At 43.8% G+C, this 26,510-nt stretch overlaps 1 protein-coding gene across 7 annotated transcripts in view; it reads right to left on the bottom strand.

The window, feature by feature from the left end:
* Positions 1-26,510, bottom strand: part of psda (pleckstrin and Sec7 domain containing a) — a 91,002-nt gene that overhangs the window by 46,463 nt on the left and 18,029 nt on the right. For 6 of the 7 annotated variants that reach the window (XR_011189468.1, XM_069189303.1, XM_015347802.2 and 3 more), the window contains exons 2-5: positions 19,184-21,901; positions 16,235-16,352; positions 14,585-15,125; positions 13,155-13,691 (exon numbers count right to left, since the gene is read on the bottom strand). Coding sequence is in view for 6 of the 7 variants with exons in the window: in XM_069189303.1 (XP_069045404.1) it covers positions 13,155-13,691; positions 14,585-15,125; positions 16,235-16,352; positions 19,184-21,679 (3,692 nt within the window). In the remaining variant the exon portion in view is untranslated. The remainder of the gene's footprint in view (positions 1-13,154; positions 13,692-14,584; positions 15,126-16,234; positions 16,353-19,183; positions 21,902-26,510) is intronic. The other variant, XM_015347804.2, reaches the window with a different exon arrangement.

Here is a 26,510-nt window from a genome sequence, read left to right on the forward strand (position 1 = left end):
CGGTCCTGGTGGTGGTTTTACAATTTTTTTGTAGAAATAAAGGACTATTTTACTAAGTGGCCCGAGGCTTCCGCCCTCCTGGATCAGAGTGTGACCACCGTGCCCGAGGCCCTGTTGAAGGGAACGTTCACCAGGCTGGGAGTACGGAGGGCTCCTTAGCGATCAGGGGCATAACTTAGAGTCCCAGGTGTTCGCGGGGGTGTGCCAGAGCCTGGGGATAAAGAAAACACGGACCACCCTGCTGCATCCCCAGAGCGATGGGTTGGTGTAGCGTTTTAATCGGACGCTCTCCACACAACTGGCCACCTTGGTGGACCACTGGGACCGCCACTTCCCCCTCGCTCTCTGGGGCGTACCGGACCACTGTGCAGGAGTTCACCGGTTGCATCCCGAGCTCGCGCATGCTGGGCTGGGAGCTGCGTTCTCCCCCGGTGGATCTGGCATTCAGTTCGCCACAAGGAGGAGAGCTGGCACAGCCAGCCAGGCCAGATTACGAGTGGGACCTGCAGCAGCAGATGCTGAGAGTATACAGCTTTGCCTGAAGCCGCCTGACAAGTGGGGGTATGGCACGAGCAGTACTACGATCTGCACTATGCCCCCTTCAGACCGGGGGACCTTATCTGGGTCTACAGCCTGTGGTACCATAAGAGCCTCATCCCGAAGGTGCTGCCCTCATGGAAGGGACCCGGGTAGGTCCTGGAGACCGTGGGAAACGTCTGCTACCATGTCCAGCTAGGGAAGCGGGGGAGGGTGGTCCTGCACCAGGACCGCCAGGCTCCCTTGAGGCCTTGTGAGCCCGGGGAGCAGCCAGTTCCCTGGCCCGGGGGGGGCGAGGTAGTGGACCACCACTCTTCCCCGACGCAGAGAGCGAGTTTGCTGGGCACTATGGAGGCTGGAGGATTTTGTATGTGGCCTCGCTGGGTTATTCAACGTCAGTGGGATGCCAGACATCTCAGGCGGGGGAAAGTGTGGTAATCTCGCCCAGCGTTGCAGCCGAAGAGTGCCCGGCTGAGGTGTGCAGTGAGTGGCAGGATGGGAAGAGGAGCCAAAGGGGGGCTAAGGGCTACTGGCCAGTGCGGGTTGACCATCTGGTGCAGTTGCACATTGTTGTGGGCTGTTGGGTTGCCATATAAATAGTTATCCCCGATTTACACCCTTTTATACTTGTACCAACTTAACCACCCTATACCTATGTACTGTACCTGTACCCCAAGTGACCTTAGTGTGTTATAGCCTGGTTACGCTGTCAGAAATAAAGAGCAGTTTCCATTCTAAAAAGAGCCTGAATTCTTGTTTATATCCTTGCTAACCCCCTCTCGCTACAATATAAAATGTGGATTTATCTCGGTATTTGCTTACAAATGGTTTTTGGGTTGGACCTATATTTGTGCTGCAAGGGCGTCTCACAGCCCTTTAAGGTTGCAAAGTGGACATAGTAACAGGGGTAAACCTCTTGAGCCAATAGTCCAGTCTAGATACATCTTTCATGCTTCAGAGTGCTGTCACTGGAAAAGCTCTATTACATTGGAATCTCAATGGTGATATTCTTCTTAGTTTACATCAATGAAATAATGTTGAGGAACATCATCTTATTTTTTAATTCGCTACCCTCTTGTATAAGGAAAATAGGGTTATAGTTTTCCCCAAAGTGTATTGTTTTTGCCTGACCATGCAATCAGAGCAACGTTGACACTTTGGTGGTAATCCTTCACACATTTTTGCAACATATCACCTGCAGTGATGCTTGCAGGCAGCTGATAATGACCACACACAAACACTTTCAGTGGAAGCAGCTGCTCTTTGACTGAAGTGTTGAATTCCTCTAAGTCCTCCCTAAGAGCCTGTCTGGGAGACAGGCGTGGTGAAAGGACACTTACCTGTGTCCAAAGTGACACCTGTCCAACCCAACAGAACAGCCATCTCCCCCAATATCTTCTCTCAAATTAGGGTAGCACTCCCTTACTCCTACCCTGGGCAATCCCAGCCCTCTCCTCTCTACTGTGTTCCCTTTACTTTACAGTGCTTGTCTGCCTCTCTTAGCTCCTTTCCTCTTCCTTCTCTCTTTCTCTCATCTCTTGTGCCATTGTCCTGCTGTTTCTGTTGTTCTAAGTACTGCTGTCGAAATGTCCCCCTGTGACCTTGAACTCACAGTGTGGCATAGACCTGGCTGGCTCCTGCCGGAGCTCTCACTCCCTTTCTCTTTCCTCTGCTTCTACCTTCTACTTTCTCTCTCCCTCAGCTCTTTAGTGGGGTTGGTAAGATACTGTATACATTTCCTCTTTTGGTCTCTCCTCCCTCTTCTCAGATTTAATAAAGATATCGCAGTGCTTTAGAAACAGCTGGGACTACATCAAACGTGGTTAAGTTAACAGTGTCAAATCCAGGCTGTTCAAAAGTTTTCAAGTATTACGTGGTGGAGTTGGTCACTCTGTCCACTCCTCCAATGAACCTCACAATAATCAGGAAAAGTTTCAATGTCTGAAGGTGAAGTGTTTTGATTAGTAAAAATTCAATATTTTAACTCTGAAACTTAAATGCTGTGGTGTGTCCTGACATCAAAATTAACATCACCTAAGATAGTGAAATTGTCAGCCTTCTACTGTACATAAGTATCATAAGTATTGGTTCTGAGTGGAACTGGCTTCTCCCATGGATTAATGGGAAGGCATATACTGTAAGACCAGCTAGGAGGAAAAAGGTTTAAGTCTGTGTTTAGGCTCCAACTTGGGAGGAAGGACAGCAGGAGCTGCACTGAGATTTTGAGGGCTGTCAGAGGTTTTTTTAAGTACTGTATAGAATTATTTTTGTTCTTAAGGTTTAAATGTATTTGAATTAAAGGTTTGCAGTTTTCTTTGCTTTAATATAGCTCTGATGGGCATTTTTTTCTATTTTGTAACCAATTATGTGATTGAAATTATAATGGCATCCCATGTGGGTGTCTGAAGGCACAATTGTGTGCACTTAGTGATTAAGGGTAATGAATCACAGAAGGTGAGATATAGCAGACTTAATTTTTCTAGAACAATGTTACAAAATGAATTGGGGATAAAAGAAGTGGATGTGATTTTTTTCATTGCATTGCTTAAGGGAAATACTGTAAATGAAATGTGAGTTTCAGATCAGAATACTTAATCAGAATGGAAAAATGTTTTAAGTTCTTTCAAAAAAGGGGAGAATAAGATCTTGGTGATTTGTCATTCAGACAATATAAACAGGACAGTGTAAAATGTTCAATTAAACAATGACTCAAGATGATTTAACAATATGTTACTTTTACAATATGTTAAAGTCTCATGTAAAAGTAATTGATGAAGATGGGATTTGGACTAAATCTGAAACACAGATGGTTCCGAATATAGAGAGTTGGAACATCTTCAGCATTTACATGTTTCCACTTGGTCAGCTTTTAAGATCACATGGCCTCAGCTTTCATTTGTATGCTGGTGATAAATATACATCCATACCAAACCTGACACTGATTGCATCTCTGACATTTGGATAACTCAAAACTTCCTTCATCTTAACTGTGACAAGACTGAAGTCATGCCTATTGGCACCCCCTATCAACTTTGTAAAGCCAGTCCTCTAGCCCTATCTGTAGATGGTTCTCTACTTGAGCTTCAATCAAAATTGAAAAACCTTGGGGTTATATTCGATTCTGGCTTAACATTTGACCCACAAATTCAGCATACTGTCAAAACATTTTTTTTCACCTCAGAAATATCGCTAGACTACGCCCTATGCTATCACTAAGTGTGGTTGAAAAGCTGATCAACACATTTGTGTTCTCTCAAATTGACTACTGTAATGCTCTACTTCCTGGGGTATCTAAATCTACTCTGTACAAACTGCAGTATGTCCAAAATTCAACAGCCAGAATCCTGACCAGGTCTAGTGCAAGTGTTCACATTACTCATATCCTGGAGTCCTTGCACTGGCTTCCGGTCAAATTCCGTGTAGACTTTAAAATGCTCATGCTCACCTATAAAGCTCTGCATGGCTTGGCACCTCAGTACCTGTCTGAACTATTATCGCCCTACACCCCACTTCGCAACCTTCACTCTTCTAATTCTGCTCTCCTTACTGTCCCCCAAGCCCATCTACATTGTATGGGTTACAGGGCCTTCTCCTTTTATGCCCCCAAGCTCTGGAACTCTCTCCCTAAGTATATCAGAGAGTCACCTTCTCTAAACTCCTTCAAATGCAGACTCAAAACCCTCTTCTTCAGAAAAGCCTTTACTTAACTGGTTCCATTCTTCACCCCTCTCCTTTTCTTAGTACCACCATCCATGGTCTTCTCTATATATTGTAATTGTGTTTTATCTTGTGTATTCTTCTTATTTATTGTTGTTGTCATCCTGTAGAGCGCTTTGAGAAGCCACCATTAAAGGCGCTATAAAAAACAAAGTTTATTATTATTATTATTATTATTATTATTATTATTATTATTATTATATTTCCTGCACAGACTGTATTATGTGGTAGGAGAGGGTTCAATATTTACCAAGGTCAGTCTAAGTTTGCTGGAGATGTGGGGAATTAGGGTATTTGGTGGCAGCATACACAAAAATGTTTTGTGGGAAATATATGCAAGTTGAACATAAATGTTTTAATTACCTAGATACAAGATCATATAATCTGTGAGAAGAAGTTTTACATTTATAAAAAAAAACTGTTTACAATCTTTCACTAATTGGGTACAACAAGCAGATTATCAACAAGAGATCATAGGCCTGAGAAGGAAGTAAGAGAGAGGAGGGTGTAGAAGAACAGGTAATTCTTATATGAAACTCAAATGACAGTACAGTACTTTCTGCTATAGAGTAGAGAGAGGTAATGGAATCTGAGACTGAAGAGCAAGAAGAATGAATTAAAGAAGAATGAATTGGAAAAAAAGAGATTACAGAGGCAGACATAAGGGTAAGTAGATTAGTGAACTGATACTAAATTCAGATGGAGAAATAAGTTTGAGAGAAATAGAAAATACAATAAATGGTAAATTAAACTGGTGAACAGGAAGGAATCTAACATTCAAAGGAAAGGTGTTGAGATTAAACAAGTAGTGTTGACAAATTTATTGTTTCTCATGTGTACCCCTGGAAGTTAAATCTAAAGTTAATAAGAAGATCTTGTTATATTTTGGGGGGGTAGCAAATAGAGAGGTAAGAGCTACAGTTTATTGCAGTAGAGAAAAAGGTGCAAATGTGTGGCAGCACAGTTTTATCTGATTTTACAAGCTAGATCAAGAGCATTATACTGTACTTGATTAGCTATTTTATGGAGTCTTGGTTGTAAAGGTTAAGGTTATTTGAACTCCTATTAATTATTCCAGTGGCTTTTGAGATTCTGTGTCTGTATAAACTCTTTAAAGGTTTTTTTTATAACTTATTGACCGGGAAACTAAAAATTGTCTAATCATAAGATTTTACTTTCGCTTACACAGAAACGGAGAAGAAAACACTATATAACCCAAAAGTTTGTAACAGTACGGGGAACAATACTTCGGTTTTGTTGTTTCTTGCGGGAAACAAGACTTCGGCTTTATTGTTCCTTGCATGCAATAAACTCATCTGTTTTACTTCATCTCGGGATCAAGAACCTTATTTCTTCTGTTACAACAAATTTGGCGTAGTCGGCAGGATGCTCAAGAAGGCGCAGAACTTCCCATCGGCAGGAGAGACGGTCAGCGCGCACATAACTAAGAGGTAAGGACTCCTCTTTTATTTAAAAGTCCCGACTCTCTCTGACTGATTGGGAAATCTCTGCTCCCTGCGAGAATCGCCCGAGATGACGGAGTAAACGTGAGTTTCTGAATTCCTCTGGCCTGGGGAAGACACCGGTGTATGTAATGGGTTGTTTGCTGTAAGCCCAGAATTTGGTCTGGCAGGGGTTTTGTATTTGTATTGTGTACAGGCGTTCGAAGCTGGTGTATGCCTTAATTGTGCGTGGAGTTTTGAACGGGTTTTGGACCCTTACCGTGAAGTTCAGGACTGGTGTGGGCCTTAATTGCGCCCGGAGTTCTGAAGGTCAGAACTGGTTTGGGCCTTAATTGCGCCCGGAGTTCTGAGGCTCAGAATCGGTGTGGGCCTTAATTGCGCCCGGGGTTCTAGAGCAAGTGGTGCATTAAATGCACGTAGTTCAGGACTGGTGTGGGCCTTAATTGCGCCCGGAGTTCTGTGGCTCGGGATCGGTGTGGGCCTTAATTGCGCCCGGGGTTCTGGAGCTGAGTGGTGCATTAAATGCACATATAATCCAGGATTGTTGTGGGCCTTAATTGTGTTAATGTATGTATGTTTTTGGTGTTTTCCTTGTTTGTGAAATACATATACACACGCACGACACTAACATAAACACACCTCATAATAAAAGAGCAAAGCATTAAGTAGCAGGATTTAAAGGACGTTGAGACCCGAGAATCTCCCTGATTGAGCTCAGTGCGTAAGTCCACCCCGGGGCAAAAGCAGCAATGCTGGCGTTCTGGGGATGGTGAATTACTGATCAAGAAAGGGGGTTTTCGAGGTCTCGTTTCTTACCTGTGAACAGTGCGGTGTAAGTCCTCTCTAAAGTCTCGGAGAGGCATTTAGATCTGGAGGTAACAGACGCCCTTAGCTGAATGAGTGCAGTAATGCACAGGTTTTTCCAAGTTAAAACATCCCCCTACTGAATGAGCTGTTACCTCACACACGACAAAAGTAAATCTTAAAGAGACCGAACATGTGTGCTAACTGATGGTTTGAGAAAGTGGTGGAAGGGTCCGTTTAAATATCGGAAAAGTGTAAGTTGACGGAAAAGAAGGAGAAAAATATGGAAAAAGCTGAGTTTGTCAGAGGGAATTTGGGGCGAAGATGCCTGTAAAGAAAGCATATGAGTATTGATTGGCAAAAGCACAAGCATGTAGCTCCCACCCTGGTGCACGGCCGGCACCAGTGGTGGCAGATACATGAGAAAAAAAAAGAAATTGGGATGTGATTTAAAAGTGTGTTTACGGGGAAAACAAAAACCCGGAAGAAAAGATACTTTACTCGCTACGAAAGAGTATAGAAAAAAAAAGCTAAAAGAGGCAGTACAGGAGAATGAGAAACTAAAGAAGGAATTAACTCCTGGTCACGCTGCACTGGTTAATGTGCTGCAGCCGGCGACTAAGTTATGTCCTTCTCTCCCACAGGGGAACAAACAGGCAGGAAACGAAAATAATTGGGATCAATTCCCTCAGTGGCCATATGGAGAAGGGGGGTCTGATTGGGATAACACTTGGTATGAGTGTGATAAAGACGGATCAGGGTCTCCCCTGTTAGAGGGAGGGCGCCCGCAGATCTGTACTCTCACTCAAAGTGGGAAAGGACTTGATGTAGCAGGGGCTGGCGCCGTTGATGACAGCGCCACTCTAACACTGTCTCGCACCCCGTCGAGGGGGTCTGCAATTGCACCTACCTTCCCTGATTTCCCCCATACGATCAAATCCAAAACCGTAAGATATTGACCGGTGGGCTAAAGTACCGCACCCGAAATTAGAAATGCAGCGAACCTGGAGTGTGCTTCAGGAATTAAAAGGATTCATGTAGAAGTAAAACAAGAATACAGCACATTGTATTACGAAGAGAAAAATATATTCTCGATGTGTATGTGTGTTTTATGAATTTGTGTGCCGGCATGTATGTGTGTAACTGTGAGTTTTGGTATACTAAATGACGATGTGAGTGTGTTTAGCCAGCGAAAATCAACTTAAGGAGATTGGAAAATATAAGAGCGTCTGAAACGTATAAGTACAGTACAGGTGGACGTAAAAGTAGTTAAACAGTTTTTGTATTTTTATAACGATTGCAATAATGGAAACAATTTGGTTTTATTCGAATGTCTCGAAACCAGACATGCTGAAACGCTGTAGGTTTAGAATCGAGACTGGGGAGAATAACGTCTTGTGAGAAAATCTGTTTACCTAATGATTAGATCCTGTAAATCCCTTGTAGCCTCCCTAAGTCCGTCCCAGTCCAGTGGTTAAAAATGTACTGTTAATGGAGTGTTGGTTTCTCTGTTAGGGGATACTGGAGCACTACTGTCATGCTTGTTTCACTCCTCTGTTCGACAGTGTGCTATAGATTAATGTATATGGGAAGACGGCAGGAGGCCACAGGAGTATTGGGACAGCAAGTTTTACTTGCCGAGTACCAGATTTTAATGGGTGGTTTTATTCCAGATCTATTGGGTTGGAATATTATGCATTACAAAGAATGACTATCCAGAACAGGGTATCACGTGGCTTCAACTGGCTGTGATCACTCTGTATGTTGATGGTATTCTGAGTGCTTCCCCTGACGAGGAAAACCACAAGTCTGAGTTGCTTCAGCTTTAGAGTGTCTAATAGAAGCAGTTATGATAAGGCCCTTTTGTGTCTAGCATTGTGAAATTTTAACAAGGCCTGGGTGCAATGTTTTTACAGGGTGAGCACAACTCTTAACAGATCTGCTTAAAGGGGGAGTGCAGTACAAGGACAAGATTGCCTTGGTTCCCGCAGCAAAAGCCACCTGTAATAATTTGAAACAAGCTCTCTTACAGGTGCTGAGACTGGGGTTTCCTCAGATGGATCAACCATTCCTTTGTATTATTGCAAGTTGCTGACAGAGGCCGCCCAAGGAGCCCGCGAGCAGGTCCTGGAGGCATGGGGACCACCACCTGAAGGAGGGCACGACCTCATCCCAGGAGAGTGGGTGTGGATCAGGAAATTTCCTTCACAGGTTCTCCAGCCCAGGTGGGACGGACCCTACCAGATCCCGTTGACAACCGAGTCTGCGGTTCGAGTGGAAGGAAAAGATCGTTGGATCCACGCGCCACACTGCCGACGAGCCTCATCCCCATTTACAGAATCAGAATGAAATCATTTCTGTTAATAACAATAATTGTTGCTGTAGGACTATGTTCCGCAGGAATTAATGATCATCTCTCCCACAAAGGAGAACATGGAATTAATTCCTTTTTAGGCCTCTCCTATCTGACAGCTAAGAAAACCAACCAAAGTGCCTGCTGGGTGTGTGCCGCATTACCCAAATATGTACAGGGAGGACTTCCTATGGGGGCCATTCCTTGGCGTCTCGAGGAAGTCATAGGCATGATCATTTGGAGGATAATTTAGGAGATTTTAATATGACAAACTATGGGGGTTGCCATAACGCAACTTTAACCTGCAGACATTACAATATCTACAGGAGCGAGGCTTAGAACCCACGAGTTTCACAGGCTCTTACGCTCCTAAATATAACAGAATCCATACACCACCATACCTGACTCTAAATAAGGAACGTGAGGGAAACATATGTTTTCAGCACACTAATGGTCTGCACTTGGTTGGATGGAGTCGTTGCAACCTTACCATCGCTGCAAATATATCCACCTCTACCTTCCAAATTCCAGGATGGGATCGGCACACCCCACAATTCGGTATAAGTTTCTTATTTTCAGAGGCATGGGGAGCGCCAAACGGAACATATTTCATTTGTGGAAAACGAGCCTACCCATGGTTGCCAGCCCAGTGGTCTGGCTCATGTTATTTAGGATATGTGGTTCCTCATATCCGTGTTCAAACCCATAGCCCCTTCGGACCTAACCACAGACCACAAAGAAAATTGGCTGATTGGGAATATTATTTAGGTATAATATTTCCACAAGCCGGCATGAACTTTCTGAGTCGAGAGTTAATTCAAATGGCCTCGACTTTAGAAGAATTAGCAAATTCTACCTCATCTAGTCTGAAGGCTGTTAATGATGAGATGGTAGCCCTCAGAACAGTGGCCATGCAGAACCGACTAGCTTTAGATTATGTACTGGCGGCCCAAGGAGGAACTTGTGCAGTAATTGGCACTGAATGCTGCACATATATCCCTGATAATTCTGAGCACATCTCAGATCTGGCCCAACACATTTACAATGAGGGACAGAAATATCAGGACTATTATACTGAAAACTGGGGAATTGGATCTTGGGTAAAGTCTGTGTTTGGGGCCTGGGGCGGAACTTTTTTACAGTGTTTATTTGTAGGAATAGTATTGTTTATATGTATAATTGTAATCATCACGTGCACAAAAACATGCATCACATCTTGCTATAACCGTGGAACGTACAATGTCATGGCAATACATACCTGTTCGCCAAGAAAGGAAAGATCTGCCCTGACATTGTATGTATAAAAATAGGCTACACTGACGTATGCCATATTTTATAAGGGGGGAATGAAGAAAGATGTGAAGACGGGGGTTTGAATTTAATCCTTTCTGTAGGGGGTTTAGACTTTTAAGTCACAAGCTGGGGTTTATGGCAGGAAAGGGGGTTAACTGATAAGGACTGCAGATGCAAGCTAGGAACCCCCCTGGGTGTAATGTTAAACTGACCATTTGCCCAGAACATCGTAAACTGGCCAAATACCATGAACCCCCCTCTTTACCATCAGACCGAGTGACGTCAGAAACGGAGAAGAAAACACTATATAACCCAAAAGTTTGTAACAGTACGGGGAACAATACTTCAGTTTTGTTGTTTCTTGCGGGAAACAAGACTTCGGCTTTATTGTTCCTTGCATGCAATAAACTCATCTGTTTTACTTCATCTCGGGATCAAGAACCTTATTTCTTCTGTTACAACACTAGTATGGATTGTAATCTGAGTATGTAAAACATCCTTATGAAAAAAACATAAAAAAACATAAAATGCATAAAACTATAGCGACAGGGAGGCAGGCTTGCAGTTATTTTCATTAATGTGCCCATCATGCTTGTTCAGCTGAGTAATGCAGAGTATGTACCTTTAAGAAGCCCTTTTTAACAACAGAAATGAACTCTCTTTCCTCAGAAGGGCTGGAAGCAGTAATTATGTTTTCACAATAGGGTGTCAGGATGTGTCTGTGTGAAGTGGGCTATACTTCTGACTTCTTCAGTGCTAACTGCAGTGTGTTGTTTTATGTGTCAAACTGAATACAGCAACTTGAACTTGTTCCGAGAGTCTGTCTCCAAAGGCTGACTGTGCTGTACCTGTCTGTCAGCTTGTGCTAATGTGTTAATGTCTCAACACCCCTGTGCTTCTCCTCCCACACTGAACAACCTGCTAATGACTTGCAAAACTACTGCTAAACAGTCAAGGCGGCTCACAGAGCTCGATCTCTCTCCCAGCTCTCTTTTTTATACTCTTGTTCTATTTTAAACACAGAAATCACAGGGTCTAGGAAGTTAATCTGCAGTTTCCATGGAGACCATACAAGACTGGCTGCACTCCATATCTGATTCGCTGTTTTACATGGAAAAGAGAACATGAGCAAATAGCCAGGTGGGATAGCGGGAGGGGCAGCTTTGTCCTCTGCAAACTGTCACAGGGACGGGCAGATCACCTGGCACAGTCTTCACTGACATACACACATCTAGAAACTAACACACTGTCACTGGGACATACAAATCACCTGACAGAAAGTCCAGACACTCTCACACACATATAAACACTGAAACACTGTCATTAGGACAGTCCACGTGGGTCCTAATGCCCCAGTATAGTGACAAGGACACTATACTGTAAACAGGCGCTGTCCTTCAGATGAGACGTAAAACCAAGGTCCTGACTCTCTGTGGTCATTAAAAATCCCAGGGCGTTTCTCGAAAAGAGTAGGGGTGTAACCCATTTCCCATTGGCCCTTACCAATCATGGCATCCAAATCATCTGACAGACAGATCATCTGACAGACAGTCCACACAAACACACACACACACACACACACTAAAAACTAACACACAGTCTCAGTATCATATATACAGGATCTCACACACAATCTCATTCACTCATTGTCTTGCACACACATGGTTACACTCCTATGTTTGTGCGGGCTTTCCATTGACTCTAATTGTGTTTTTATTTACTATCCAAACTCCACTCAAATGAAACTTCACTTCCAAACCAATGTTTTGTCACTTTTAGAAGTAAGATGTCATTTGGTTTTTAAAAAGGGATTTACACTGTCACTGTAGTTTTTTCAGACCTTGTCCCCACACTGACAGTAATAAGTGCACACACAGCCAGCAGCATAATAACAGGACAATCAGGAGATATGCACTTTTTTAAAAGAAAAAACGAAACTGGAAATGTAGGGAATGAATTTGTTTTCATTTAACTATCTTATCTGAAAGTGCTTTGCTCAATCACTGCCGTGCCACAGGGAAAGCAACCTGGGTATCATCTTGGAAACAGGGCTGTGCAGCAGGATTGGGAACCACAGCAGCTCTGACAGCTGGACACAGAAACTGCCTTTCCTGTACTCATGAGACAGACATCTCAAGCATCAGGCAGGAAGCCATATTACCAACATGAGGATAACAGTAGGTGGCACATGCTTCCTTTTTAACATTAAAAAAAAGAGAGTTGCCTTACTATGTGATGACAGGACATGTTCATGTTAATGTAGTCTTGTTTGGCACAATGAGTCTGCATCAACCCATCACTCCCTGATTTTTAGTTTCCCTGTAACTCACACAGTGCAGAACAAACTATGCTATGCAGAAGTGACCAAAAGCCAGAACACGAATCTAGCCTTTTTCCTCCACCTAGTGGCACCTAGCCATCATAACATTAAAGCTATAAAGGAGTACTAAGTCTAAGTACTTGTGTTCTGTTTCTTTAAAGGCCTATACTTGTAAATTGCACAGTGCAGAACTGGTACAAAAGTAGATTAGAATTTTAGAAAGCTTACATAATTATTACCACCAGAGTGCATTACAACATACTATATGAAGGTAAACAGAATGTTGCCTTCTGCCGGAAGACATCTAAGAGATATACTCCTAATCTGCTACAGATGTGCCTCAAACAATTGCACTACCTGAAGAAATCATAACTCCTCACTATTCTTTCCTCAGCACTCCATACTAAAGCCCCAAGCTCGATGGAAGAGCACTGGTAAGTGCATGCTGCTTCCTGTGTTATAACTGGTGATACCAACATGCATTATGTTGCAAATTATGTGTTGTACAACATGTTGCAGAAAGGGGCTGTGGCGTGCAAGCAATTTAGTATAGACTTATTCATTTGCAAGTGGCTGTTAAATCCTGAAGAAGCTAGAATTAATAGGGTTGAGGATGTTGCCTTTGGGTGCCTATGTAACAGGGTTTCTAAGCAGTATGAACACTGACCTGGAAGTAGTTTGCATGTTGAGCCATATGTCTCCTGACTTGAAAGTGGTGCCTGAGGTGCAGTCTTCCAGTCTGCTCTTCAGTGCTTCTCCAGACGGAGCTTGGGTGGAGTCTGAGCTACTGTGCATGCAGTCTTCAGTAGTGTCGGCAGTGTCCAAGTAGCTTGGTAGCTCACTCTGAGCCAAAGGGGCGAAGCTGAGTTCAATGAGACGTGCGCTCTGACAGATTTGGCCCTGGATCTCAGGTGTGAGGGTGGGGATATCAAATGTGAAGATGGGTTGACTGGAAGTCAGCAGTTCCTCGCTGTCTAGGCTGCTGTAGGAGGTGCCTTTGGCACGGTGAGACTCCATGATGCTTTCAAAGTGGCGACTGAAGGTGTCCAGACCATCTTCTGAGGGCCGCCGGGGTCCTGGTACAACAATAGGAGACTTGAGGGCTGGGTGGCTATCAGTCATAGTCTCTGTTGGGCTGCACAGGAGCAGAGCAGAGGGATAGGAATCAGACACACCACCCTCCAGCTGAGTTGTATTCAAAACCCTGAAAGGAATCGACACAGTTACCCCCAAAAACTACTTCACATGCAACAAGGACAATTGTAATACTGCTATTACAGACCTATACAGAGGAAAAAAAACTGGAGTAGTGCACCGTGGATACCTTGGATCTCTGAGCTGTGAGTAACCAAATGAGAAATACCTGACCTGAATGAGCTCTTCCCCCTGACTGGGTTGGTTAAGGTTGCTGCTGGAAGGTGTGTTAGTGGGGCCAGCAGGGGGCGCTCACCCTGCGGTCCATCTGGGTCCTAATGCTCCAGTACAGTATAGTGACGGGGACACTATACTCTAAACAGGCGCCGTCCTTCGGATGAGACGTAAAACCGAGGTCCTGACTCTCTGTGGTCATTAAAAATCCCAGGGCGTTTCTCGAAAAGAGTAGGGGTGTAACCCTGGCCACATTTCCCATTGGCCCTTACCAATCATGGCATCCAAATAATCCCCATCTATGAATTGGCTTCATTACTCTCTTCTCCTCCCCTATCAGAGCTGATGTGTGGTGAGCGTTCTGGCGCACTATGGCTGCCGTCGCATCATCCAGGTGGATGCTGCACATTGGTGGTGGTGGAGGGGAGTCCCCATTACCTGTAAAGTGCTTTGAGTGGAGTGTCCACAGCGCTGCATAAGTGTAAGCAATTATTATTATTATTACTGCCTTTATTTGTGTTCTTTTGGATGACTCATTATTCTCACATATGCCACTATTTTGTAGCTTTGATTTTTAAAACAAAATACAAATTGTAATTCATAGACTAAAGTGGAACTTTGAAAACTCTGTTTTCAACGTTGCTGCACTTCCCTAATGTGCCACGTCATGGCTTCTGCATCAGTGGCACAATGTGATGGATATCAGTTTCACACTCCACACTTGCTCACCTGCGCAGTAGCAAGCTGAAAACTTCATCCTCTTCGGGGTTGGCGTTCTGACGCTTCCTGTCACCCTGCATCCGCACGCTGGCCCAGTCTGCCACCTCCTCTTCCTCTAATTCTTGCTCCTCCTCCCCATCTGTGCGCTCATACAATGGGCCCCCCATGGGGCTATTGTCAGTACCAGAGGTGCCCAGCACACTGCGGTTGCTGCCAAAGGCTGAATCGGCCTCCTCCTGCTCAGCCAACACCTCATCGATATTGGTTTCATGGTAGCAGCGCAGTGGCACAGCATCCAAATCTGTCTCTGAGTATTTTATTGTTCGTCGGATGATGCCAGTCTTGGGGGAGCGCGCTCCATCTGCAGGGGATGGGGTCACAAGTTCGACCTCTACATGCTGCACGTTGTGATTGGCCAGCTGCTGACACGTCACTCCCTGGCCCTTCCCAGGCAGGCCACGAGAAACAAAACACATAGGAAGCGATGTTGGGGGAGTGGGCACCAGAGGTGATACACTGGAGTCTCCACTAGAGGGCATTATAGAGGCCACTTTGATATCATGAAGAAGACATGAAAAAAGAAAGGGGTGAGACATCTATACATTTATTCACATAATAATGCAGCTACATAAATCATGTGTTTCTAAATTAGTATAGGGTGGGGGTAGTTTGTCTTTTATAAATTCTGTAGTGCAGTTTGACAGCTTTTGGCAGATGTTTTGAGGGTCTAAAGTGTTCTGCAGTAGTTTAGGTGGGTAGCTGCGTCAGCATGCGTAGACTGCAAAGGAACAAGTACAGTAACATGTTTATTCCATGAGAAAGAAAAAAGAAAGAAAACACAACGTTTTGGCCTTGGAGCCTTCGTCAGGTGAGAGGTGTGAGCCTTCACACCTGAAGAAGGCTCCACGGCCGAAACGTTGTGTTTTCTTCCTTCTCTTGTTCAGCGTGGAATAAACCTATTACTTTAAAGTTATCTGTGCTTCATACTGCAGAGAAACTGTACTGATTGCTTTCAGTCAGAGTCAGTGAACAGAACAGGATGCCTGCTTGTATCTCAGAGAGATGCGTCACAGACAGACATGACTAATTTCTAAAGGTAAACATGTTTAAAAGCAGCTCTGAATTAAACAGGAAACTGTTTACACTAGGGTGGTACATGCAGGGTACTGTTTTCACTTTGCAGATCTCTCCCATCATCCCAGTGGTAGAAAAACCCATGGTGGGTGGGTGGGGGGGGGTTTAACCTGTGATGGGCTTGTCTAGGGGTCTCCAGTCTTGATGCAGTATACTGTACTTTAAACCAGGTTAGCACCAATCTTGTTCCTGATTTGGTCATTCGGTCATTGTTAGTTCTTTCTCCTTTTTAGTGAGGAGTAAAGGAACAACCTGTATTTATTGCTTTATTTATTTATTGTATTTATTGCTTTGCAGCAAGCACATGCTGATGCAGCTACTGGCCATATGATTATGCAGCAATGGCAGGTGGGAGAGGTTCACATGCGTTCCTTACTTCCCTATTGTTGACACAGGGCTTGTGGTCACGTTTTGTAATAATGAGAGGTCAAAAAGTTGAAAACTGTCAGGCAGATGCAAGTGAAAAAAAAATACACAGTGAAGTTAGGAGTCACTATGGACATAAGACTCTAGGTTTAAACTGACCTTGGCTCCCTGCGCTGGCACTGTCTTCAGATGTCGTCCCAAATAGAAACTCCCATTTCGCACGAGCAATCCTCTGAGAATGCAGGGAAGGACCCAATGAACCGGACACACTATCTATCTGCAAAAGCAGCATAGAGCAGTCAGCAGTACAGACACAGAGACACACAGACATGTGGACACAACACAGAGGTCAGAGGTCTGAGACAAGGCATCAGTGCACACACAACAGACACACAAAGAAACACACAGACACAGATACAGATACACAGACAACAGTACACTTTCAAAATCACTGAATCCAAAATTAGACTTGTTTCCTTGATCTTCCTTAAATTCCTTAGATCTACAGCCATTTGGATAAAGACCTGTTCTCATTTTTAAATGTACTTCCATGTAGTTTCCATTTGTATCCTCTGATTCACATTTCACAGATGATTCTGAAGAAGTAGGGTTAGACTTTGTCAATGACATTTAGGGTTGAATACTTGGATTCCCTCCTACAAGTAGTCCCCTCATAGTCTGTCATGTTCAGACTATAGTTATTTTCCTTCAGCCTGTCAGAATAGGACATGTCTTTAAACCATGGACTGTATCTGGTTGTTCTTCTGCGGACTGATCTCAGAGAAGCAATGTGTTTAAGTAACATGGTGACCAAAGTGAGACACTAGAAGCTAGGCTCATTGGTCGATCACCAAGATGCAGCCCTGGGGATCCTAGTGATAAGAATTCTGTCTCTGCAGTAAATTAGTCCTGCTGCACACTTTATTTTTCTTATTTAAAAACTTACTATTGCAAGCAACCTCAAACACAAAGAAACTTTTGCGCAGCATCTGTCTCCTGTGTGGCTGCAGTGTGAGGTGTAGTAAAGATGATCAGAGAAGAAGAACAGTAAGAGAAAAAAATACTGCAGAACAGCTCGAAAATCTGGATTTCTGTTTTTTCTCTCTAGTGATTATAATCACTGTAACATCATGGCCAGCATCTAATAAGTATACTTCATTATTATTTAAATTAAAGAGAAATTTTGTTGCCCTTTAGGATACATGAGGGGCATTTGGAATGTACTGGAAACTTACAGTATTAGCTTAATGAGGCCCGAATTCCATCAAGTTATCACTTCAAGAATTGCAATTTAGATAAAAGGAACCATTGGATATGTCTATTTACTGTACATCAGATTGAATTCTATCTGGCAGGATGGCTACAATCAGCAGCTGAGAAATTAATGTGCTATTCCCCTCTCACTCAACAGAGCGCAATGTTTTTACCCTTTCAAAATGAGGTTGTGCGTAAAACGTGAAGGGATTTGAACAAAAAACAAAAAATCAAAATCTTCCAATACCATGGTGTATTACCAGCATGCAAAATGCTGATGCTCAACATAGTGGAAATCAAGGCAATTAGGATGATTGATCATGGCTACTGTCATCAACCAACAAACCAACAGGTGAAAAGTCACACTAAAGGTAACCTGCACCACACTATAAACCCCCCAGAAAAACTCCAAAATTAAAAAAGGTACTGAAAATGTCAGCCCAATGGGACTTCTATTGGGTCAGGAGTAAAACAGGACCAGAGGGCACAATTGAAAACTGAAAGTATTTTTAAAACATAACTGGAAGCACATCTTTACCCAAAGAGTTGCAGGGATCTGGAACATGTTATCCTGCCCCAGGCCTCATTCTAGAAACAGCTAGATCAGATGCTCGGATCCACAGCCAAACAAGCCAGATGACTAAACCACAGTGTGCACATCACTTCTGTTCCTCTACAGTAATGGCCACAGAAAAGGCAGATTCATCATGGAACAGCGCCATTGACCTCTCTGGTCATTATGAAAAACATACAAATAAAAATAAAATCTTTCCTGAAGAGTTGAAAATAGGGTCAAAAGAGTCTTATCTGCACCTTGGCAAAATATGTGTGCTTATTCTTTATGGCTTCTCCATTTTGTAATATTGTGTAATTAAAATATTTTTATATTGTCTGTCAGTGGTGGGAGAGATATTTTATTGTGCAAAACTTCAGTTACTTAGGTGAATGAAAGCCAAAAGAAGAGCATAATGCTGCTTTTAAAATAATAACAGGGTGTCAACATCATTTCTAAACTCAGTTTTAAAAATTTCACGACACACTGCTCAGACAGAAAGCCCTGCAGGCAGTGCTTAACAGGAGTTAATAAGAAAATGCCACATTTCTCTTCTTTTATGGATTTTCCATAGACTACTTATATTTATTTTTCTTCATGAGTCACGTCCCCCATGACCACAGGTACAGGTGGAGAGCTTCACATTAGGGTTTCCATCACTGAGAGTGAGAGAAAATTAAAACTTCATTCACCAAAAACAACAATTATAATTCTTGTTCCTTTTGAAGTTACTTAAGGACATGAATTCCTAGAATCTGCCCAGAACAGGAGGCGCAGGTGCTGGTTCAATAGGTAAAGTGGACCCGTACCCCCTGTCTATACAGGAGCTGCCCCACAGCTACAGCATGAGTGCCACCTGTCCAACACTTTTAACACTGTGAGTGTGTGCACCTGGGCAGTCTGGGAGTCTGTTCTGCTGCCAATCACTGCTGGAGGTCAGGTTAACCGCACAGGTGCCGGGGAGTGAGATGGAAAATGGATATTGTCAAATAATGGGAAATAACATCATATCTACCTCACCTCCCCTGCTTTCAGAGTTTCACTAGTCTATATCTCTACTAGTCACAGATGCTCCTGACACAGAGGGAGGGCTGTAGTTTAAACTCTTATCTGACCTGACAGCAATGTAATCATTTTCAACACTTTTTACTACAAGAATTTGATGGGCTGAGCAAACTTTGCACTGGAGAGAAGAGCTTTCTTAGTCGTGACACAAGTCTCTGTCGAAAGAAGCTCTCAGGTCAGCACAAGGTACATACTTGAGACAAAACAGCCCTTTCACCTGTTCTAGAGCACCATACCTTTGAGACCACAGAACCACTCGCCTGACTCCCGTCAGGAGAGACGCTGTCTCTGTCAGCATCACTCATGGGCCTGGAGATGCAGATCACAGCCAGAGACTTCCCATTTGGAGCAACTTCTACTCCAGCTTCTTCACTTTCTGCCCCAGGGGCATTCCTCTGCTGCTGCTCTTGCCTGAAAGTGGACACTACGCTGTCTCTGTTCCTGAGAAAGGGTCCAGCCTCCTTCCCCTCCAGAGACAAGCCCTGCTCTCCCTCATTTGCTTGCCTTACTGCCTCTCTCCCATACTGCTCTGTTCCTCTTTCCGGAGCTGCTGTTTCCTTGGCAAGCAGGACTGGGGAGGCTGGGATGACATTCTGGTATCCTAGTTTGGGACTCTCCCTCCCTGACACATCTCCCAGCTGTTGATGGAGCTCTTTATCTTTTCCATAAGCTTCCCCCCTGTACTGTCCCACATATTTACTACTGGCACCTATGCTATCTTTTGCTCCTCCATCAGCTCTCTGATCTCTTCTCACATCCTTGCTGTGTGAATTGATGTCTCCTGTGAACTGTCCAGCCTGATATCTCTGAAATTTCGGACTGTTTGTGCCAAGTAACTCAGACCTATGATGTCTGATGCCTCTGGAGGATTCATTGCTGTTGGAACACTGCCCTGCCTTGTGTCTGTCAGGTTGTTGACTGTCTCTCTCAGGCAGTTCACACCTCTGTATCCTTGCATGGCTGTTGATTGATTCCACATTGCCTCCATATTGACCAGGGTGCTCTCTCTGTGGCATTGCAAAGTTTTTTTCTTCTCTGTTTAAAGGGCTTGGTGAACAGACATCCTTTGACTGCAAACCAGGTGAAACTCTCCCAGGGTGGTATCCAATGTACAAACTGTCTGTTCTCTCAGGCTGCACGGGTGAGCCTCGGAATTGTGATAGAGGATATGGCTGTATCTCTATTGATGAATGGCCCATTCTGGGGCTCTCTAATCTGGAGCTATCAGTCAAAATGGATGGTGAAGGAGTGTTCCTGGCTTCCAAAAAAATTGAGGAGAGTTTAGTAGCCTCTTGAGCTAATCTACGGGCTACTTCAGGACTGTTAACCGGAGAGATGTTCTTACAGTATCCTTGATGACCTGCCCCTTCATGTGATCTGCTGGGAGAGCTCCCCAGGTTAAAGTTCACTTTACGGCCTATGCGAGGACTGTCTTTTGATCCTTGGCTAACTCTCTGAAAGCTGGCACCTTGCAAAGAACATGCTGGGGACATCTCATGAAGAGCCGAGACTGACTTGTCTGGTTCCGACTCAAGAGCTTGGTTGAGTTTGGAGGTAAGTGTTGGGATCTCCCCACCAGTTAACTGCCTTGAGTCCTGGAATGTCAGGGACTTTGACTTAACTTGATTTGACTTGGAAAATCCATCTAGGTTAGGGGACACTTTTAAGGGAGACTTGCATGCCTGGGAGGAAAGCTGGTTACTTGCTGGACTCCTGGGCAGGCCGCAGATGGACCTGGGACTGTCTGGGTGCATTTCACATGTTGTGCTAATACCTGTGGTGCTGTGCCCAGGAACAGGACTTTCTGCCCAGGACTGGCAGTGTGGCTGCTGGGTGCACCTGGTTGCAGTATGTGGGCTATCAGAGGAATTGCCAGCTCTTTGTCTCAGCTGGGGTGAGCCAAACTCTTCCAGGGCTCTGTTAGTAGCAGCTGTGGCAATGGAAGTCAAGGTTTTTTTAAGGACTTTAGGAGAGGCTGTTTGATGTCTGCTACCAAGGACATCTGATCCTGAACAGGACGCTTTTGGGCTAGAAATAGCAGAAGACTGTAAGTTCTCTACCCATACTGGATCACTGAGCTTCTTTTGAGGCTGGGAAGGTGTTGGCTGCCGATCTTGTGCTGTATTAAAGGGATTGGTAGAATCAGTAGACCCACTGTAGCAACCGATTCTCAATGGGCTTTCTACAGTCTTGATACTGGCCTTCTCTATGTAACTGAAGGTAACCAGAGAATGCCAGCCATCATCCCCTGCAGTTCCTATGCAAGACCTGCGCCCATTGCTAGGTGTGGCTGGGGCTGTGGCTGTCCTTGGAGACTGGCTGCCAGTTTGGAAGGGCTGATAATCTGAATGTGTGTGCGTGAGCATGCTTTCTGGATGCAGCCCTGTCAGGAGCTGATCAATCCTGTCATAGCACTGGCTCTGCCTGTACTGCTGAGAACTCTGCTCCATTGAGACAACCTGCTGGAGCTCCTTGAAACCAACAGAGTGCTTTAATGGAGATTTAGGAGGACTAGTATTCTGACTTCTGCTGCTCCCTTCATGCCCACCCTCTGACAGGATGCTGACACTGGAAGGAACAGAGGCAGGAATCTGCCTGTGCTGCTGTGAGGGCTCCACCTCTGGCAAGTCTGCTGTGTCCGAGCCCACCACATCTCCAGGAATCTCTCCACCCTCCTCTGGCACTGACCTGACTTCCACATACAGGTGCAGAATTTTGCCAACTTGAGACATGATCTATACTATTGAGTTAGAAACCTGGCTGTTGTGTGCATATACTACTTCCTTGTTCTCTTGGAATTTTTTTCTGTTTTTCTCCGAAAAACTGCTTCTTCTCCCTAGCTTGTCTCTAGCTGGTGACAAGGATGCAGTCTGCTTGGACACAGTAAGGGTCAGTGTAACAGAAGAAGGCAGGTCCTATACTCTGTCTCAAAGGTCTGCACATCTTCATGATACCTGCAAAGTAGAAAGAAGACTTGTGAATTTGTAGAAACAAAATGCTTGAAGAGAATCTCTTTTATTGTGTTGAATTTATTTCCAGTCTTAAGGCATGTGGCCCACTTTAATTTTGAACAGGTGTGAGCCAAGGAAAACCTGTGATCTTTTTGCACACCTACTGTACCTTAAAAGCATCTTGATCTGACCTAAACTCCTAAAAGGCACCACAAGGGGTGTCTAGATCTCTTGACATTCTTTAGAATTCAGGTTGACCTGAACTCTAAATAGGAAGTAATCTTCTTTTTCAACTGCAAACCCTCTCAGAAGAGAAGATCAGGACACAATTCATGTTAGAACTGGCTTTGTGTCCTTATTATCCAGCCTTGAGTCCTTCAGTTATATGTCTGAATTGGCTGGCAGGGAATGAGTTCAGAGTTTATCAGGGTAAAATCCTTCATGAGCTGTCTTATGGGCCTGGAGGTCTTTCCAGTTCCTGCCAGCACAGTTCCCAGCCCTGGCCCCCGGAGGCTGCTGTCTCTTCTGCTACTGTCTATTCAAGGCACAAATTTTAATTTTGCATTGAACCCTCAAAATATTGAATGGGATTTGTACAGTACTTGGCATCAAACTTGTACCATGGTCCCTCACAGAGGTGTATCACTATTATATAGATAATTGGACCACTAGAGAAGGAGTAACAATGCTCATTATTGTGGGTATTTCTTTTACATCATCCCTGTGTCTGTTAATCATAAACTAATCATAATCACAGTAGGTAAACAGAGACTAAAGACTGCTTAAAGCTCTGTATGCTGAAAATGCTGGAGATAATATACTTGAATAATGTAGTTTAGCTCAGGACTTGGCAAAACAAAAAGTCTAAAAGTAAACAAAAAGCTTGCATCTCCATTAGCACTGGAGATGTACAGTAGAGCTCAATAGGAGTGAAAACCATCACACACTTTGTTAAGCAAACAGAGAGCACACATTTCCCCTTGGATAGGCAGATGTCCACGGGGACAGGTGAACCTGTAGAAACCTGCTGGTACCCATTACTAAAATTGTGAACTATGCAGATGCTAGATACAGTACCTTGTTCAAGCACACCAAAGGAGTGCATTAAGGTCATGAACCCATGACCCTTTACTCATAAGTCTAGAGACTCAACACTTCTCTCTAACAAGGTTTGGAAAGCAATTGAAATCTGTGAGGAAATAAATGTGTCAAACTGGCAGCTGTACGAGTTTTTGTTTTCCTGAAAGTGAGGGGGAGGGAAGTCTGGGAGCAGCATACAGGAGGAGTAGAGCAGGCAATGAACAGCAGTTTTATCACAGATAAACCAGCAGGCTAATCCCTAATCCCTCTCCCTCTGCTCCTCCACACCAGCCTTCACATAGAAAACCCTGCAGCAGAAAGCCATCTGTCTGGGCTACCGCATGGTCACAAGGTCATATCTGGACCTCACCTACCAAACCCCACCAAGAATAAACACACACCAATACATATTAATGCAAGTATAGACAAGTAAAACAATATATTTGACCTGCTCTTCCAAAATATGCTCATGAATATGCTCATAATTGGACCACTAGAGAAGGAGTAACAATGCTCATTATTGTGGGTATTTCTTTTACATCATCCCTGTGTCTGTTCATCATAAAATAATCATACTTACAGTAGGTAAACAGAGACTAAAGACTGCTTAAAGCTCTGTATGCTGAAAATGCTGGAGATAATATACTTGAATAATATAGTTTAGCTCAGGACTTGGCAAAACAAAAAGTCTAAAAGTAAACAAAAAGCTTGCATCTCCATTAGCACTGGAGATGTAGAGCTCAATAGGAGTGAAAACCATCACACACTTTGTTAAGCAAACAGAGAGCACACATTTCCCCTTGGATAGGCAGATGTCCTTCATTTCAAGTTGGATTTTTTTCTCTTGGCGAGAAGCTCTTGAAGAAAGCTTAAAAGAGCTACATCCAAGATGTATATCTTGAATATTTACCTTGGCAAGCACTTCCCTCAAGGTGTCAGGATATTTACAAGAATACATTTACTGGAAATCCAAAACACAGACTTGAGAATCAAGCCTAAAGATCTTGGATGTCAGAGAAAAGGGCATAAAAAAAGAAAAAGGTAAACAAAGGACTTCAGTGTGCATTAAGGAAGTAAACAGGTTTGGATCATTATAGTATTCACTACTTTAAAAGAGCAGAATGCAATTTAATTATCTTTCTTCCACTGTGTACTGTAGCTTTTCTAACCTTGAGTACAGCTCCTGAACATGGATAAAGAGATTCTCACAATTAAAAGGAAACAGGAGGCCCTCAGATGGGGCTCAGACTCTCAGTTCTCTTTTTTTAGAGCAGCACAGCAGAAACTCTGCCCATAATAGCGATGTTGGTTAATATTTCTTGATCGCCTGCTACTTCCAATCTTCCAATCAGAAATCACTGCCACTCCTACAGTAGCTCTAGGGTTAAGATAGAATCTGTCCCTTCCTCTGGCCCCCAGCGTGGTTCTGAGTAAACACAATTTCTGAGTAGACTGTGCCAGTGGATAGCGGCTGTGTGAGTAGTAGCTCTGATTTGAACTTTAGAGCCATGCCCATACACTTGCACATCTCCTAAATCAATGGGATGTACAGTATTTAAGAACAAAACTATCCCTTTTTCATGCAAGCTGATTTAATGAAAAGGTGCAATTTTTGTAATTTTACTAGACATCTAATTTTGAAGATATTCTAGTCATTAAGAAGCCACCACTGTTAACTCTGAACATACAGTAAGTATACAATTAAAGAGAACAGGATCTCATGGCAGAAGGGATCTGACCGTCCCTGGCTGACCTAGTCTCCGTGGTCCCACCCAGGAGATGAGTTGTTATTGGAAATGACATCAAACCAGATCAGCATTTAGCAGCAGGACATGATGGGAACAGAAGAAAGAGATTCCTGGCCTCTCCCTGTTGGAGGCCTTGAAAGAGGTAACATACTATATAGAGCCCTGCAGTTTTATTCTGCATCTGCGATAAAATATCTGTGTGGTCATCTACATCAGCCACATTGCATAATGCCAGATGACCCCCTTATATTTGTCTTTTCCTTTTTTTTTGCTTGCTGGTGTGTTGCCACTATATTATTTCTGTGTCATACACTGTAGCTGACCATTTGAACAGGGCAGGGCTTTGAATAAGTGGACAGAAATCCTTGTTGCCCAGACCACAATTAGCATTGTTTAAATGATCTTCAAATTGAGGCCATTTCAACAGGGTGCATAAGAAAGGACAGAGAGTGGCTCAAAATAAAGTTCGTTTAGAGACCATTTGTCAGGACAGGCAGATAGGGTGAATGGATCCTGTGCAGGACTCAGGAAAGAGAAACACCAAGCCGAATTGCTAAGCAAAAACGAATACCAGGAAGCGAGCGAGTAGGTCTGTACAGGGGAGAGACAATGGGGGAGCGACAATCCATATCACAAGGAGAATAACGAAACCAGGAAGCAAGCGAGTAGGTCAGATCACGGGAGAGACAACGAGAGGGCAACAATCCAAAACGTAAGGCTAGGTCAAAAACAGAGAGCAAACTAGAAGATCAATACCGAGAGAAGTAGAAAACAGTATCCGCAGTAGTGAGTGGGGAAGTGAGGAAAAATGAGAACTAAAATAGGGACGGGAGTGAGCGGTGATTGGTATATTACTTGCGGCGTGAGCATTTGTTAAAGAGTGTGCGCGTGGGAATGCAAAAAGGGACAGAGACGCGAGTGGAATGCGTAACAGTACCCCCCCTCAGGGTCGGCTCCTGACGACCCAGTAGCCAGAGTGGGATGGGTGCGAAAGAAGTCTCGAATGAGGTTTTGATCCAGGATGTCCACTTCAGAAACCCAGGAATGTTCCTCTGGACCATAACCCTCCCAGTCAATCAAAAACTGGCGGGCGCCTCTACGCCATCAGGTGCCTAAGATTTTATTCACAGTATAGGTGATATAATGATTGGCATATTACTTGCGGCGTGAGCGTTTGTTAAAGAGTGTGCGTGTGGGAATGCAAGAAGGGACAGAGATGCGAGTGGAATGCATAACACCATTAAGCATCTCTTGGGATTGCATGCCCAATCCTCACAGGCCATCCTGTATCTGAGCAGATAAAGATGACTCTTTATCTAGATTGACACTGCCAACATAGCATCACCAACCACCCAGAGGAAATGCAACTGTCACCACATGATACTATACAATGATAGAAAAGTTGCTTTAAAGTGCAGGAAATGCACGAAAGGGACTATTTCTTAATAACTTTTTAAAACAGTAACTGGCATTGTTCTCAAATGTTTAGAGAGAACACCATCCATTTTGAGCACTTGGAACCATCTTGTTTTAGTATTCTGTCGATTGTGATTCTGACATTCTGCCACTTTAGCTGCTCATGCTTACATTTTAGTACATTCCATACTTTAAAGTAGCTCTTTAAAAAAGATCACAGGGACTCAGGTCTGGAGAATATGTTGGCCAAGCCAAAACAAACTACTCTATATAATGACCCAAAATCATTTGATTCTCAGATTATGAATTCAAACAGTCAAACATGGGCGGAAGTGGTACTGTAGGTCAGCACAGTGAGGTTCCAGGTA

Source organism: Lepisosteus oculatus, chromosome 4 (assembly GCF_040954835.1).
Source record: "Lepisosteus oculatus isolate fLepOcu1 chromosome 4, fLepOcu1.hap2, whole genome shotgun sequence".
In the NCBI taxonomy this organism is placed as follows: domain Eukaryota; kingdom Metazoa; phylum Chordata; class Actinopteri; order Semionotiformes; family Lepisosteidae; genus Lepisosteus; species Lepisosteus oculatus.